Source organism: Neolamprologus multifasciatus, chromosome 9 (genome assembly GCF_963576455.1).
Source record: "Neolamprologus multifasciatus chromosome 9, fNeoMul1.2, whole genome shotgun sequence".
NCBI lineage: Eukaryota > Metazoa > Chordata > Actinopteri > Cichliformes > Cichlidae > Neolamprologus > Neolamprologus multifasciatus.
This window is the reverse complement of record NC_140447.1, coordinates 24,181,376-24,196,820: the sequence shown is the minus strand read 5'-3', so window position 1 is coordinate 24,196,820 and position 15,445 is coordinate 24,181,376. Positions and strand designations below refer to the sequence as shown.

The following is a 15,445-nucleotide window of genomic DNA, read 5'->3' as shown; positions in this document are numbered from 1 at the left end:
AGAAAAACTGCCTGCAGCTGTCAGGAAATGATGTCACCGAGCGACTCCTAGAGCGAGCCCTAATGGCTGGGAGCTGCAGGTGAGTCTCTGTTTTGAAGAGTTTATCACATCAAAAAGCTTCTTTGCTACCTTTCACACTGAAGTTAGATAAACTACAAATCGAACCATAACATCATCGCCATAATGAGATTATGACAGCGGCTAAAGTGCCTTTAAACAAAGAAAAGAAAGGAAAAAAAAAATGTCCGACAAATGTGTCTCTGATCACCATTTTCACAACAATCCAAGAACAGAGCTGTTTTCTGAAAGCTACATGATGATGTAATTGCTTTTTTTTAAGTTTATCTCCATCTCCACCCTCCCGAACCAGTTCCCACTAACACACACTGCAACATATTCCTGCAGGGTCAGAGAGGGGTGTTTTCTGAAGATGAAAGAGAAAGCACAAGAGACGCCGTTTGAGCGAGAAAAACAGACAAAGTGGGAGAGGAGACAGAGGGAGATAGGAGTACCTCTGGCGAGAAAGCAAAGAGGGGGAAGGGAGAGGAAAAAGATGGAAAAACTAATGGACTGAGCAGAGGGAAATATTATATGCGAGCAGAAAATTAGTGCCACATACACACAAAACAAGAAAAATGTGCTCACCTTAACGCCGTGGCCGACATCATCCAGTAGAGTGTAGTCAATTGGCTTCCTGATGTACCTGACTGGCCGCTCCATATTGGCCGGCGCTATGATCTTATGAGTCCTTGCTGTGTTCTTGTTAGTGGTCAGGATCCCGATCTCTCGCCTGGCCACCTTCTCTTTATGGATGTCCACCGTCTGTAAATGAGAGAAGTGAAGTTGTGTGTCACACAAAAAACTCAACAAGGTTTAATTAAATCATGAGGCTGTGCTTTTCATCAGTGGGGCCTTAATCTAAATCTAACATGGCAATTCAGCATATTAGTGAGGTAAAAGCACACAGACACTAAGCAAAGATGACTTACTGTTGCAAGAGCTGTTGGAGTGATCGCACAAATCTCTCACAAGAAGAATAAACTCAAATTTACTATATATTTAAATCCTGTTTTCACAATTTTGACTTTTTCAGAGAAGCGTGTCCTTCCAATATGCTTTGCAAGGGTCAAATGCTTCATTTATGCCTCTGGTGGCTGCTTTTCTCCTGAAACTGACCCATTGTTTCATTTATTGGTAACACTCCTATACAGCTGTTTCCAAATGACATGACAAATTTGGATTTCTTAATACACTTGATCATGTATTACTAAATTTGGGCAGAGGACTATCGCTTGTGCACACGAGGCAAGCACCAACTTCCAGAGACTTTCAGAGAGTCAGAAATGACATTGTCAGGAGTTCAGATCTGTTTTTTCTCTCTTCTATGGAAAATAACAACACGGAGGTGCCAATAGCAGCTGGTGGGTGGCACCTGTGGTTGCAAAAAAAGACGTCTACTGGAAAACAGCCCTGAGTGATGACCTTTGTAAACACTTTCTTAATGAGTTTATGGGCCCGCTCACTTATTTCTGGTCATATTCTATTCTTTCCAAGCATCATAAATAAGGAATATCAAGGGTGTATGTTAGATGCCAACGAACCCAAGATTTATGCAGATTTGTTGAAGACTGAGTTTCTGTACTGATGATGTATCAGTGCAGATTCACAGATTATACAGAGGGAGATGATGCAACAGCTTGGAAAGATGAGACCACATCATTATAGCTATACACCAGCGCTTTATTCATTTTATTATTCCTCAGACACTCAGAACTTTATTTAGGTTTAAAATTAGAGGCTGAAACAGGGGTAAGCCGCCTTTTACTGTGTTTGTGATCACTGATAATGCAGTGATCTAACAAATAACAAGGTTTGCTTAACAGCTCATCATAAAAGCATTTGTTCCAGTTTTTGCGAGTCCAGTTCTAGTATTTTACTTGATTGTTACTTAGCACTATGTAGAAGGTAGCTGTGTCTAACAATGGTGCTTCAAACAGGGCTTCACAAACCTTAATATAATCTGTGCTTGTCTATGACACATTCGTGTATTTTTTGGTGTTTGTTTTGTGGCCTTTAATGTTTATCCACACGGCTATAACCTCACAAGTACTCACTACACAACCAAACAGGGAACGCCTCCCATTAAGCCAAAAGGAGCCCAGGAGCAGCTGCTGCTGTTGCAATGGGAGATGAAAGGCCGCAATGTCTGCAGAGGCCAGACCAGGAAAACGGTGGTCTCTCGTGGAGGGGAAGGAGTCAGAAACCAGCGCCAACAGAGGATTCCTTTCATGCCACAGTGATCTGAGGCTGGACTGAGCTTTGTCTCTTTATTCTGCACTGCTCCACTGTATGTACAGACTTAGCCCTCAAGTATCATTCATCCTAGAGTTGAGGGAATTAGTAACACTCAGGATGGCTTATATGTAGCCCAGCACAGCACAATCACGCCAACAACATCTCTCTTTTTCCCCTCTCTCTGGGTAACATCAAATCTAATTTTAAACTATGACACTAATGAGATATTCGCCTGAGAACTGGCAACAAACTCTAATATCTATTAAGACTGACGCATAGCAGGTTCCTGCAGGACATGCGGGGGTATTAAAAAAGCGGATTGTTCACAATTGCAGAAAAAAAAGAGCAATCAATATTTTATAAGAGCCAAAGATATTCTTGCATAATTGCTCCCTAAGAGACTTTCCATGCAAAGAAGGAGCGTCCGTTCTGTTCCAGTGCCCTGTAGGGTATATTTGAATTAAGAGATATGACAGTGTGCTGATTACAGTCATCTTTTTTAACCTGAGACAAGCTGCCAGGATACAAGAGGCTCTTGACATAAAACGAACTGTAGTGACAATATCTTCCCTGTGCTGCGAACAAACCAATGCACAATTTAGTGGATAAGAGCCCCATTATGATGGGATTTGAGCCAATAGCTTTGACTCCACATGCAGCTCAGAGATAACTCCCAAATTGTCATATATCATGATCATCTGAAAGCAACTGGGCCAAAATCTAATCAGCCCATTTGGCCTCCATTTGCAGGGGATGTGATGGAGCTCAGTGATCGGCTGAGATGGAACAAGGCAGAAAGAGGGGCAAAGTAGGACGAGGGATGGGCTCAGTCAATCTAGACCTGGTTTTACTTCGAAAACAAAGCTTTGCTCACATTTCACCACGGATTCTAAAGAAAACTGAAGTCATAGGCGTTGCACGCTCTCATAAGATTCTATGAGGAAGTAGACAAAACATGAAAAGTTCACTTGAAACTGGAAAGAGAACAGTTGTTGAAATGCAGTAGCTAAACTGGGAAAGCATCTGTTCTTGGCTGTACATACTCCCCGTATCAGAGAACAGCGTTCGGACAAACGTCATTGCAGCTGGCAGGGACAGGAAGTTAGAAGCAGCGTAGCAAGTTCATCTCCATCCTGTACAAGCCCTGCTGTAGCAGTGCAGAGCCCTTACACAAGTGTTGACAGAAGGGTAAATCTGAAACCACCTTGTTTAGCAAACTTCCACACAGCGAGCAGCAGCACCCCGTGGATATCGCATTGCTAATCCACTGTCCAAAGAACATTAAATAGATCTGACAAAAAGGTCTAAGTATGACAGTGCATTCTGGCTTCACCCTATCAGACTCACCCAGCAGGGAACCCAAATCTCAGCAACTGCGACTTAACAGCCCATCTCTTCCCTCGACTAAGCGGGGAAACGCTTTTCCTGACTTTTCAACTGGCACTAAAAAGGTGTTTACTCGATCCCAATGGTCCATCTGCTGGGTGGAAAACGTCTTGCCAAACTGAAAGGTGCATGATTCACATGTGCTCTCAACCACTGCCACCCATATGTCTCAGGCCTATGGCTGTTTTCCCAAAACACTGAACAGTTCTGGCTCTGGTGTTTGGCTTATCCATCATCTAAGGGCTTTTAGGACTTTAAAGTGCCCCCCACTTCGTTGTCTGCTTTTATTGAACTGCTCTTTTCATTTGTCACCTTGAAGTCCTCTTTTATCAGCATCCTTTTATTTTTTCCCCCCCTCTCTTTTTTAACCCTGTAGTTCTTCCCACACTCAGAGGAGTCACCCATTTATGACTAGTGCAGGGATTTAGGTCATAAATTGGAGCTACTGCCAACATCATCAGCGTCATTCACATTCAGTCAAGAATGCTTTAGACTTGGAGACTTTTTCCCCATTTTGGAATATGAGGGAGTCTGTGCAGTGCTTGCCACAATGAGAAATTCTTGTTGTGTTGTTAGTAGCAACCAGTGGCTAAATATTTAGGATTTATTTATTTTGAAGCCAGATTGTTACCATTTTGGTAGAGGCTGTGCCAGGTTTTCATTGCTAAGCAGCATCCCCACTGTTGGTCAATGGTCAATGGTAACTTTATTGTCCCTAATGGGAAATTGATTTGCAATATGTTATACAGAAATATGGACATAATGTTGCCAAGTGCTTCATCAAAGGAAAATATTTGGGTTCGTCAACATTACTTTGCTAATGTTCGCATCATGCAGTGTACTCAACTTTCACTGTAGGTTGCATCCAAAAAAAACCAAACAAAACAAAACCAAACAAAAAAAAAAACAACAAAAAAACCCCCCACACAACACACCGTCAACGAAAGCCAAAAAAAACTTTGCAAACAACTTATTGTAACTGTCAGTGTAGCCCACCCAATACCAACAGATCGCTTTGGATCAATGTCCCTCCCAGCCTGCTCACCAGTGATTGATGCCAGTTGATAGGTGAAATTGGTCGCAAAGAGGTATATGGATAGCTGTGACCTTTGAGATGTATCGATTGCAGTGTTAAGGCACAATTTTTACTTAGAAAGGCCAAGGGTTTCCATTTCCAGTTTACATCGCACATTTACAGCTTCATGACCGTTTGGTGAGCAGTTGGTAAGTGTTTGCAGACAAGTCAGTCCTTCCATGCAAACTATGGACGCACATGGCAATCTGCTACTAACCAAAGCAATTACACAGAGGTTTTTGATGTAGTACAATCTTTATGTCCAATTTCACTTAGAGACTGGTCAACAACTGACACAAAAATTATAAGTCTACTAATAAAACCCGAGGCCCCATAATTTAAACACCCACTGTAGGACGACTCCTCTAATTTAAAAACAATACCCAACTTTGAGAACACATCGCTTTCTGGTCTTCAAATCTAAGTCGACCCCTGCTTTCAATGAATTCTTATTGCCTCTGTCAGGCCAGTGCAGCCCACTGCTCAGATAAGGGGGAAGGCTGGACTACTTGGGAAAGGAGGTCATACATTGACAGAATGTATCCACACGAGATCAGCAGAAGGGGCATAAATCTCTGAGTGAAGTGGGAACGGCCAAGCAGAGGTCTAGGGTTGGAATTTCAAAATCTTGAACAAACGTAACTTGACGACTTCCCACCAGACAAGCACACAGTGTTTTGGCGAGCGAGTTGAGCAGCGACTTAAAAGAAAAGAACTAAAAACGTGTACACTTTATCTGGAATTGAGACAGTTGCTTTCCCTTCGACACGTACTGGAAAGAGAAGAAAACAGCCTTTTCAGCACTTTGGCAGACTGGCCGCAGGATGATATCCTCGGTAAAACGCCAACTATGCACAAACGCACGGACAAACAAAAAGCTTCCCAGCATGTACTGTAGGCATAGTAAGGATGAGCTGGGCACTTACACTCAGCATGGGGAAAAACCTACAACTAGACAAACACACCCTACATACCGATGTTTCTGTGTGTGGCTTGCCAGACCAGACAAATGTGTCAATAGTTAATAACAGACTTCAGCTACAGATAATTATAAGATCTGAATAAAATGGTTCAGCAAACTGACGAGAGAAGAGAATATCTATGTTCTTAAGTCCATGAGAGCTATTTTTACCACCATAAATCAGGACTACATGATGATGTCCAGACATCGGAGGTCCTTGTTGTACTGTGCGATTACGCCGTTCACTCAAACATCTGAACCTCAATTTTAGCCTTGCTGCAGATTAAGGAGTGAGGTGAAGACAGCCTAATCAGGCCATCTCTTCTTTTCAGCCTTACATCTGCAGTAAATCTTGTCCATGTGCAAATACCCTCTCTCAGCAAAGCACTTTTCCCGGCCCACAAAGAGCAGATTTGAACAATTTGCAATGCTCGGTGTGTTCAAGCAGCTATCTCATGATGAAGTGCTTTCCTGCTTCTAGGTCTGCTTCCACAGACCTAGACCATTTCCTACACTTCCCAAAATAACTTCATGACAGAAGAGTCCTGAAAATGTTGCTATTGTGAAACGTGGAAACACTAGCTCACAAAGGAGCTAGAGTTCAGACGTACTATTAAGACATCTTGTGGTTGTGTTTCACAATTATATAATTAGGCTCATCTTGGCTGGAGAGACTGTGACTGTTCAATGGAAGAAAAAATAAATAAAAACAACTTTTTTTTATTGAAAGACACAAAACCACAAGGATCTCTTAAAAATCCAACCCTCGGTGTCCTAAAATAAGAACAAAACAACTCCCAAAGAATCCATATAAGGCAGCATTACTTGTTAATCTCAAGGCAAATGACTGCTTTTAGTTTGTAGTGTGGTTCTAACAGAGGAGGCTCTACAAGCTTTTTCTGTGATCAACTATAACTTCTTACAGATGCCACCAGATGGATAACCATAAACCATTCTGTGTACTTCAGCATCAGGCATAAGGCGTGGCTTTAAAAAGAGAAGCCATCGTGTCAGATGAAGAACTGTTATTTACTCATGTATAAGTCGATGTGTTTTCTCATCTTTGCATAATCCTTTCCTTCTTTAATGACGCAGGCCTGGCATTAAAGTTTGACTTTGCTACACAAGTGAATGATCCACAAGTAATGAAATGCAGAAACTGGTTTGACGTGATTTATATTTGAGAAAATGACTGTGAATATGAATATATTCATTCATATTGATCAATATAAAACTGCCTGCCAGGAGTCCATATTTATTGCATAACGCAGTGAGTTTCATCAGCGACCTCTGCAGTCGTGCATATGCGAAGTAGCAGGATGCAAGCCAATGAAAAAACTTGATACATCATTTAAAAGGATTATTTCATCAATCTCACAACACTGGCACGTAAAGCTGAAAGAAAAAAAAGAAGAAAAAAAAACCTTGGGTTTTTAATTGTGCGATGTGTAATTCTACCCGAGTCAGTCTAACCTGTTGCCAGTGACACTATGAGACATTTACATAAAGATGGAACAAATGAAAGCAAAACAAAGTGTCGGTGTTAAGTGAGGGATCTCTTAAAAGCTTAAAAATTGAGTGTACAAAACACTGCTTCACATTCAAGTGGAACTGTTATGCTTTTCCTTGTTTTCTGTCACATATGCAAACTTTCAGTGCTGGATGTCCATATTAAACATGGCCAAGCCTTCAAATAACAAGGTCAGTGTACGTGCAAGCAATGCCCGTGGGCCAAATGCTCAGGTTTCAGACAGTTTTTTCTACTTTTGGCTCCCTATGATGTCAATAAGAACAGATGTTTACAAGGGAGCCAATCAGAATACAGCGTCCTTAAAGGCAGAGGAGTTTAAAGGGCTTGTTTCCTGCAGTGCCACGCAACTGTACAACACAAATAAGGATTATTTTGATTGTTTTAACATTGTAGTTCAAAATGAACATCATTGGTGGCTTTAATAAGGCCCGGCATTTTGCGTAGCAGTTAGTTTTGTGAAATAATGACAAAAGTTTGTCAGATTCATGATCATTACACTTATTAACTGTCTAAAAAGTTCCTCATCTAAATCCTAATTCTGTCTAATTTGGAATCAGATGTGTGCATGCTACCTTCATGCATATATGGGTTAATTTAGGCCATATTACAGTCATATAAAAGCCCTGTGAAACCAAACAAATAAATGTCCCATAATGCAAACTTTTCCTTTAAATGTAAGACAAGTTTGTTTGTTTGGGGTTTTTTTATCTTTTGCGACATAGTACAAATGGTTTGTACGGGCATTCACATTCCTCAAAGTAGGATGTTAAAGAAAGTGCTGTTTTGGTGCAGAAACAGCTTTATTTGTTAATAAAGTCTGCATTTCAATAGAGCGTAGGAGCTTGAAAATGTAAAAGTTTTCAGTATTTCACAAGATAAAGCAAACACTGGGGGGAAAACATAGGAAATATTCTGATTTCCTTGAGAAATATGTATTATATTTTTCTGCTTTGTTATCAGTATCGCGAACCAGTGGCCCTGAGGACTTTGCCCTAGATTTGAACCTCTTAACTCTGTTTGTGCGTTGTAGCTGTAGCTTCCCACTAAATGTGTCCAGCCTCATCTGTAAGAGAAGCTCCATCCAACACTCCCAAATCCACAGTGAGGCAAAACGGCTGCTGAACAAGAGCAAATGCCTCTTTGTCCAATGCGTTTCTCAGCGTGATTACAGCCAGCACATCTGAATCCCGTCATCTGTAGAGTCTAACATTTGTCCAAAACGGCCCTGCAGCAAGGCCGTTTCTCTGAGCGGTTAAAGCGACACAGCATGTTAGAGCTTCCATGTGCACTCTGAGCCAAAATGGGAGGTCAACTGCACTGTGGGGAGTTCTCAGTTTGGCAGCTTCGGTTAAACATGCCTCAAAAATCCGATCCCTCTGGTAAATCTAACAACCCACGTGTGACACGATGGAGCCAGGATTGGACAAGTGTTAAACCTCGAAGAAAGGCTCTCAGAGACACAGAGAGAGAGAAAAACACTATTAAAATGAGCCGGGAAAGCATGCCAAGGTCAACGTGGTGTTTGCTAACACAGCACATATGGAAACACCTCAGCTGGCCTTTGCAGTCTCACTTGGGCGGCAGCCAAGGCAGCATTCTGACTGAGAGCTGAAGTTTACATACAAACTGAAAGCTGAGAGCAAGCATTTACCATTCCCAGACTAAGAGGTAGACAACACTGAGAAGAACAAACACCTAAAACTGAGACTCAGCTGCAAAAATGAAAGGAGAAGTGAAGGAAAAGCATTTCCCAATCGGCCGTGTTGATGCAAAGGTGTCAAACAATTCCCTACACTGCTCTTGTGGTGCAGAACAAAGGTGCAATGATTAGATGCAACTGGAGAGTTGTTGGCTGCGAAAGAATGCACTGGTAATAATGAGAAGGCACTCTGCTAGTCTGGAAAGAGGAGTAACCACAGAGCAGAGGAGCTGATGAATCACTAAACAACCTCAGTCACCAGTTATTTCACATCATCACTCATCCACCCTTTAACATCCATCCATGCAGGACGGAGTCACACGTCGCATTTGAGCTACAAATGCAACAAGGAGGAGAAAAATGCAACAACAGAAAATATGAGATTAACAGAAAAATCATTGAATGCTGAAATTATTTATTTAGCGAGAATGACAAACAATTATTTCTTGAGGTTCTCAAATGTAAAGATTTGTTTTTAAATATTTTATAGAACAAACACGTTTCAATTAAAAAGGGGAAAATTTAATAACTGCCAAACAGAATGAAAAGTTTCACTTTATTCCCAAAGAGGCAGTTAGATTTCTTTTAAAGCAAAACAAAAAACAGGATCTGTTGGTCTCCTTTCTTACAGGTTTGATGAGCTGATCAACAGAATTGATTTTAAAATTTGCTACATTTTGTGTTTCACAAAATTTGTTGTAGATCATCCTTTTTTGTTCTTTTTAATGCTTGCTGTTACGTAAGCAAAAGTAAAAGTCTGTTTTCAGGTGAGACTTTATAAATGTTTATACGTTTTTATAAATGTTATTTTTATGAGTCAAATCACATTAATTCAAGATATGATCCATGAGAATGTGAGAAGATTCCAACTGGGTTGTAAGAATCATAATTAATAGCATAATTAATTTCATCCAACCAGAATTAAATGAACACGACTGACCGATATTTAAAAAGCTCTGCCAATGACACACAAGCATGAGCAAATTAAGCGCTCCCTAAATCACTGCTGGATATCATGCCTGTGAGTGGCAGTTACAGCCGTTCCCTGCACCGTGCAGCTTTACATATACAGGATGTATTCAAGTCAAAAGACGAATATATACACAACAGATAAAAGGTTAGAGAAGCACAAACCAAATGTCTTGCAAAACAGAAGGTGATCCCTACAAGCTGATCGTCATTATCCACTGTTTGGAAACTTTAGTGCAAGTGATGTGGAGTTGCGTCTGTGTCACAAAGCAACACAATTAATTTATTCAGCCATCAAAAAACATCCCACAAACTGCAGTGTGAAGGAATACCAAGAAAAATAGCACAATAGTTTCCAAAGTCAACTCAGAGATCCTTAAAAGTGAGCATGTACAGTCAATAAATCTATCAAAGACACATTGAAATCTCCACTGCAATCACATTGCATTTTGCTAAACATAATGAGTAACAAAGGCTTCAGAAATATTGCTGAATTACTGGACAAAGACACTCAATTACTGGTTATACTCAGATATGCTTGTGAATCTGTAGAGACATATAAAAGATGTCAATGTGATTTAATCAATAGAATTACAAAAAAAGGTCTAACTTCATTTACACGTCACAGATTTGTGAATTTCTTTCCACAGAATAATTTTCTAAACCCCCCCCCCCTTTTTTTTTTCGTGAATCCAAACCTTCCAATACAAACCCCATATTTTAAATAACTGCTGTTAAGACGCAAGAGACCACACAAGGATCTGACCGCCGATCCTGCCACATCACTATAATCCACTGAACAGTCATGTAGAAAAACGTGTAAATATCTAAAAGTGGAAAGCAGACCACCAGGCGAGAGAAAGGAGAGAGCGAGCAGAGGGATCAGCAGGAAACACAAGAAGCACACAGAAACGCAGACAGAACAAGAAGGTTCCAGTTCCTGTTTGGAGCGATGCCATTTCTTCCTCAACAGGAGGTCAGCAAGTCAGCACTGCAGCACAGACACAACCTTAATTCCTAGCATGCATGCTCTCTTATCACAGCCTTTTACACACACAAGCAGTGGACTGTAAAGGTATGCAACTGCTCATGCGAGGAATGACGATTGAAATGACAAATAACTGAAACAGTAAGTGTGCCAACCTGGCCTCATAAACACAAACCGAATCCGACTCTTAACACAAACATGGGCTGGCTCATGTGATCAGATAAGAATATTGTGTAACTGTAGAAACGCCATCTGAGTGAACCTCACAGCTGTGGGAACAAACTGAGTTTTCATTGTGCGTGTGTGTGTGTGCGCATCAGCTGCTTTCTGCATTCACTGCGTTCACTGAGTTCACTGAGTTCAGTCTGCACACAAGCCAGGTCCAAATGTAAGAGAGAGCGGTTGAAATCACTACAAATAAATATGAGCTGGCAAAACAAACAGCCAAGTCTTTTCAATAATGCGTCACTTGTTTTATTACAACACTGTCAAAGGATCATTTTCATTAGATTAGTCAACACTGATAAATCGATTTGTGCTATAATGCAAGTGCAATCTACAGTTTCACAGGATAAATGCTAGAAGGTTAAATCAATTCATCTAAATATTTTACAGGGTTTAATTACTTGCACTTTTCCTTTTATTTTGATATCATTTTACTCTGTTGTGCTGTATTGATGCTGCATTCGCACCATCTTAAAAGGTCTTAACGATCAGTTTCCTCCATTCGTGGCCTAAGATTGAGTTTCTTCCCCGATGCGATCAGTCAAGAGTCAAGAGAACTTAAGACTGTGCCACTAAAAATGGTCATAACCACATATATACACAAATCACCGGGTCTTTATTTATAGGTCAGAATGTGAGTTTAAGTATGTGACCCTCTTTTTTAGTGTGACATATTTTCATGCTCAATTTACCGACATTACCTTTGCGTCGTTCTCGTCTTCGATTAGCAAATGTAAGCATTACAAAAAATTGAGTCATTTTATTTAAAAAGATAAGAAGATTACCGTCAAAATTTTGCTCATACTGCAGACATTCAAAATCTTTTACTCCTTATGTTGTACATCTGTTAACAAATGTCTTTTGTTATTTAATAGTCTTTTTCACCAAAATGTAGCCAATAAGAACAGCTATAAATGTTGGGTTAATTCACTCCCATTAAAGAAAATGTGAATACTGTGTAGTTTTCTTCAAACAAACAAAAAAAAAATCCACCATTGTGAAAATAATGAGAGCAGAGCTGAAACAAAAATAAAGAATCACAAAAATCACATATTCATCATAATAATCTAATATATTTTCTTTCATTTAAGCTCAGTTTGTCTCTGCTGCATCATGTGCTGATTATTTGCGCTGGTTTCTCTCCTCTGCTCTTTGTTTCACTGTGAGCAGAGCAGCAAAGAACAGGAAGTCATGTCACTGAGTTGATAACAACACTGCAGACTCACCACCACCCAAAAGTATTGGCATAAAAGCGTTTATGTAACACCTATTTACCCTGGAAGCTTTAAGATACATTATTATATTCACTAGGTTGTTTCTCCCCTTTCTCTGGCCTGTAACTCTTCCAGTAATTCTATGGCTAGGGCTGCCACAAACGATTATTTTGATAGTCAACTAGTCACCATTATTTTTGCGATTAGTCGACTCATCAGATCATGCATCCATTGGACATAAAACGTACAGCTTACTGCACCAGCAGCATCTGCTCTTATATAACTATCATTAGCTTACAGCTTTAAGTGTGTAAGGTATGTGCTAACTAAAAATAAAGACAAGATGATAGTTTATTAAATTTTAATGAAATTTGCAGATTGTTTCGGTGAAGTTTAATAAACTCCTTGCTATTTAAAATATAACGGACACCGGAGTATATTCTCGAGCATTTCACACTCTGATAATCAGTTGTCTGCTTGACGTTTATTCAGCTGTGTAAAAACTATAACTTTAATCTCAGCCAAACCGATTTACTCAGGAACAAATAAAATACAAAAAAAGCCAAACAATAACATTTTGAAGTTATCTAAGTGACTTATATATATTTAACCTGAGTAGCGAAATGCGGCGGTGGGTTTGAAAACGATTTGCCGGGAGTCCGGTGTTCTCACGGGCTCTAGTTAGCCTTGCCCCCGGCTAGCTATCGAGCTAGTGGGTAACAGACGTCTCCAAAAACGTCGGAGCGCTTTTGAAAATATGTGGTGTCTTGATAAACTGAGCAGATATTTGAGGTTTACACAGCTACATTCTCGCCTGAAAATATGTTAAACATTTATTTTGTGACCCAGAAAGAATAATAAGAGTAATATTAAAACTAACTAGCTGCCGCCATTGTTGGAAACTGAGCAGGGCCGCGCTATGAATTCTGGGACACAGCTTCTTCTTCTTCGGGGTTTAACGGCAGCTGGCATCCTTGTACATGCAGTGCTGCCATCTTCTGTTCCAGTCCGTTATTACACTCTTAAATCCTACTACATATTCCTGTGTCTTTTGTGATCTTACAAAGCTTCAAACGACGCGTTGACTATTAAATCAGTCGTCGACGATTTTGATAGTTGACGTAATCGTGACTAGTCGACTAATCGTGGCAGCCCTATCTATGGCTCATCAATTTTGCCTTTAAATGAAATGCTTAATAGTTAATATCTTTATTTGGTCAAGATATTAACTCTTTTCTCTTCTCTCTGTTTCACCATGCAAGCAGAGGAGAGGTACGTCATCACCTCTAATAGAAAGTGTTGACCAAACTGGTAGCCAAGAGCCATCTTTGAGTTTCTTCAGGTGTCTTTCTTGATAAATTACTTTGTTTTTCCATCATGTCCCATCTTTCCATATCTAACACTTACTCATGAAAAACTTAATGTAACTATGATTGAATCAGACATCTATCGCAGGTAAATGAGAGAGGCTTTACTCTCTCTTGCTGTATTTTCAGTGCCTCTGGGTGAATTGCGTGAAATCAAATTATGCAATGGAGACTGAATTTAAGGAGAACGCATCCAAAAACACATACACCCTTTCTTCCCGTCCTCCCTCTCTATTCGGGGTATCACAGAGAGGTTCTCAATGCGAGGCACCGCTTTCTTCCGCCGGACAAACAAAGCACTCCCTGTTCACAGCCTCTTAGCAGCCACTTCACACGCAGCACAAGGTGGAAGCCCCGCTAGCTACTCTATTCTCCCTTTAGACCTTCCGCCTGAACACTGTAAAGAGATTGTAAATGGCAATGACAGCAGGGAAGGTGACACGCCAACAAACACCCAGAGGAACACATTGAAACATTTATGTAAGTTGTACTGCAGGAGGACACTGATATCCACTGAATAACAACAAGTAATTTGGGTACGATCAAATGTAGCAGAGACTAAATTATTACAAAATGTTGTAAATATAAAGACATCACATTTATGTTTTCTGATCTGCTACAAATGAGCCGAGCTTCATCTTCTGTGTCCATCTGCTTCATATCGAGCCTGGAGACAGCACAATATTTTGTCTGACAAGATGGTCACACTGTCAATTGAGTCAAAAACAAGTCATAATTTCTTGCTGTGCCTTGGCAGAGACAGCACAAACTACAAGTTGGTCGCTGGCCAGTCATAGTTTGGCATTTCTCAAGACTCATGATGAAGAAGGGACCAAGTACTGGAAACAAGAAGGCCAACAGATAAGGGCACAGACAGCTGTCTCGAGTTTGGAAAAAGAAAGAAACGGGAAAAATGAAGCAGGGATTGCCTGATTTCTTTGTACGACATCACAAACACATGGTGGAAATTTTTACAACAAATAAAAGAACTTTCATGTGCCATACGGAGCACCCTACAGTTTTCTAATTTGGCAAAACAGAACCCATTAGTCACTCGTATGCACCCCAGCACAAAGGTAAACAACATGAATGTGCTATATTCCAGACGGAGAGATGCCATCACAAAGCAGACACACCCTGACCAGAGTGAATCCCTCCTAACTGTGGGCAAACCAAAGAAAGCTGCCATGACGCCAGCACACGTCTCACCACAGGCACTGACTGTACTATGAGGCATCTCTAGCTTTGAGCAGGAACTGGTACAGGCTTATGATACTGAAAAAATTGATTATAGGGAAAATTATAGGACTCATCCAGCGCACGCAACAGCGTGTTCATCATCGCAACAGAGGCAAATAAGGAAATTTCACCCGCAAGTTACAGGCTTTCCTCTCCATTAACCATTCAGCAGAATGCAACAGTGGCCTTTAGGGCTTCCGCTAATCTCGTATCCATGAGCTGCGAGGGCAACACGATAATGATCCACCTCTGAACACGACAGCAGAGAGCTATAACAAACCCACAGCCTGCAGAGCTCACACAGCCCTCCCTTTTTGTTATTAAAAACAGAGATACGCTTCATAATGCCTAACTCGTTAAGACCTCTGCTCTCACTTATTCATAAAAACAACCAGGCAGAGAAGAAGGCGTAATGAATGAAAAGGATATTAGGCACTGTGGCGTATGTTTGGCAACAGACAAAGCTGCTAAATCCTTTACATTTCCAGAGACCAAT

General features: G+C 40.6%; 1 protein-coding gene across 7 annotated transcripts in view; it reads right to left on the bottom strand.

Moving 5' to 3' along the window:
- The window catches only part of abi1a (abl-interactor 1a), a 52,084-nt gene that overhangs the window by 22,150 nt on the left and 14,489 nt on the right, over positions 1 to 15,445 (bottom strand). For all 7 annotated transcript variants that reach the window (XM_085173583.1, XM_085173578.1, XM_085173579.1 and 4 more), the window contains exon 3: positions 646 to 822. In XM_085173583.1, coding sequence (XP_085029709.1) covers positions 646 to 822 — 177 coding nt within the window. The remainder of the gene's footprint in view (positions 1 to 645; positions 823 to 15,445) is intronic.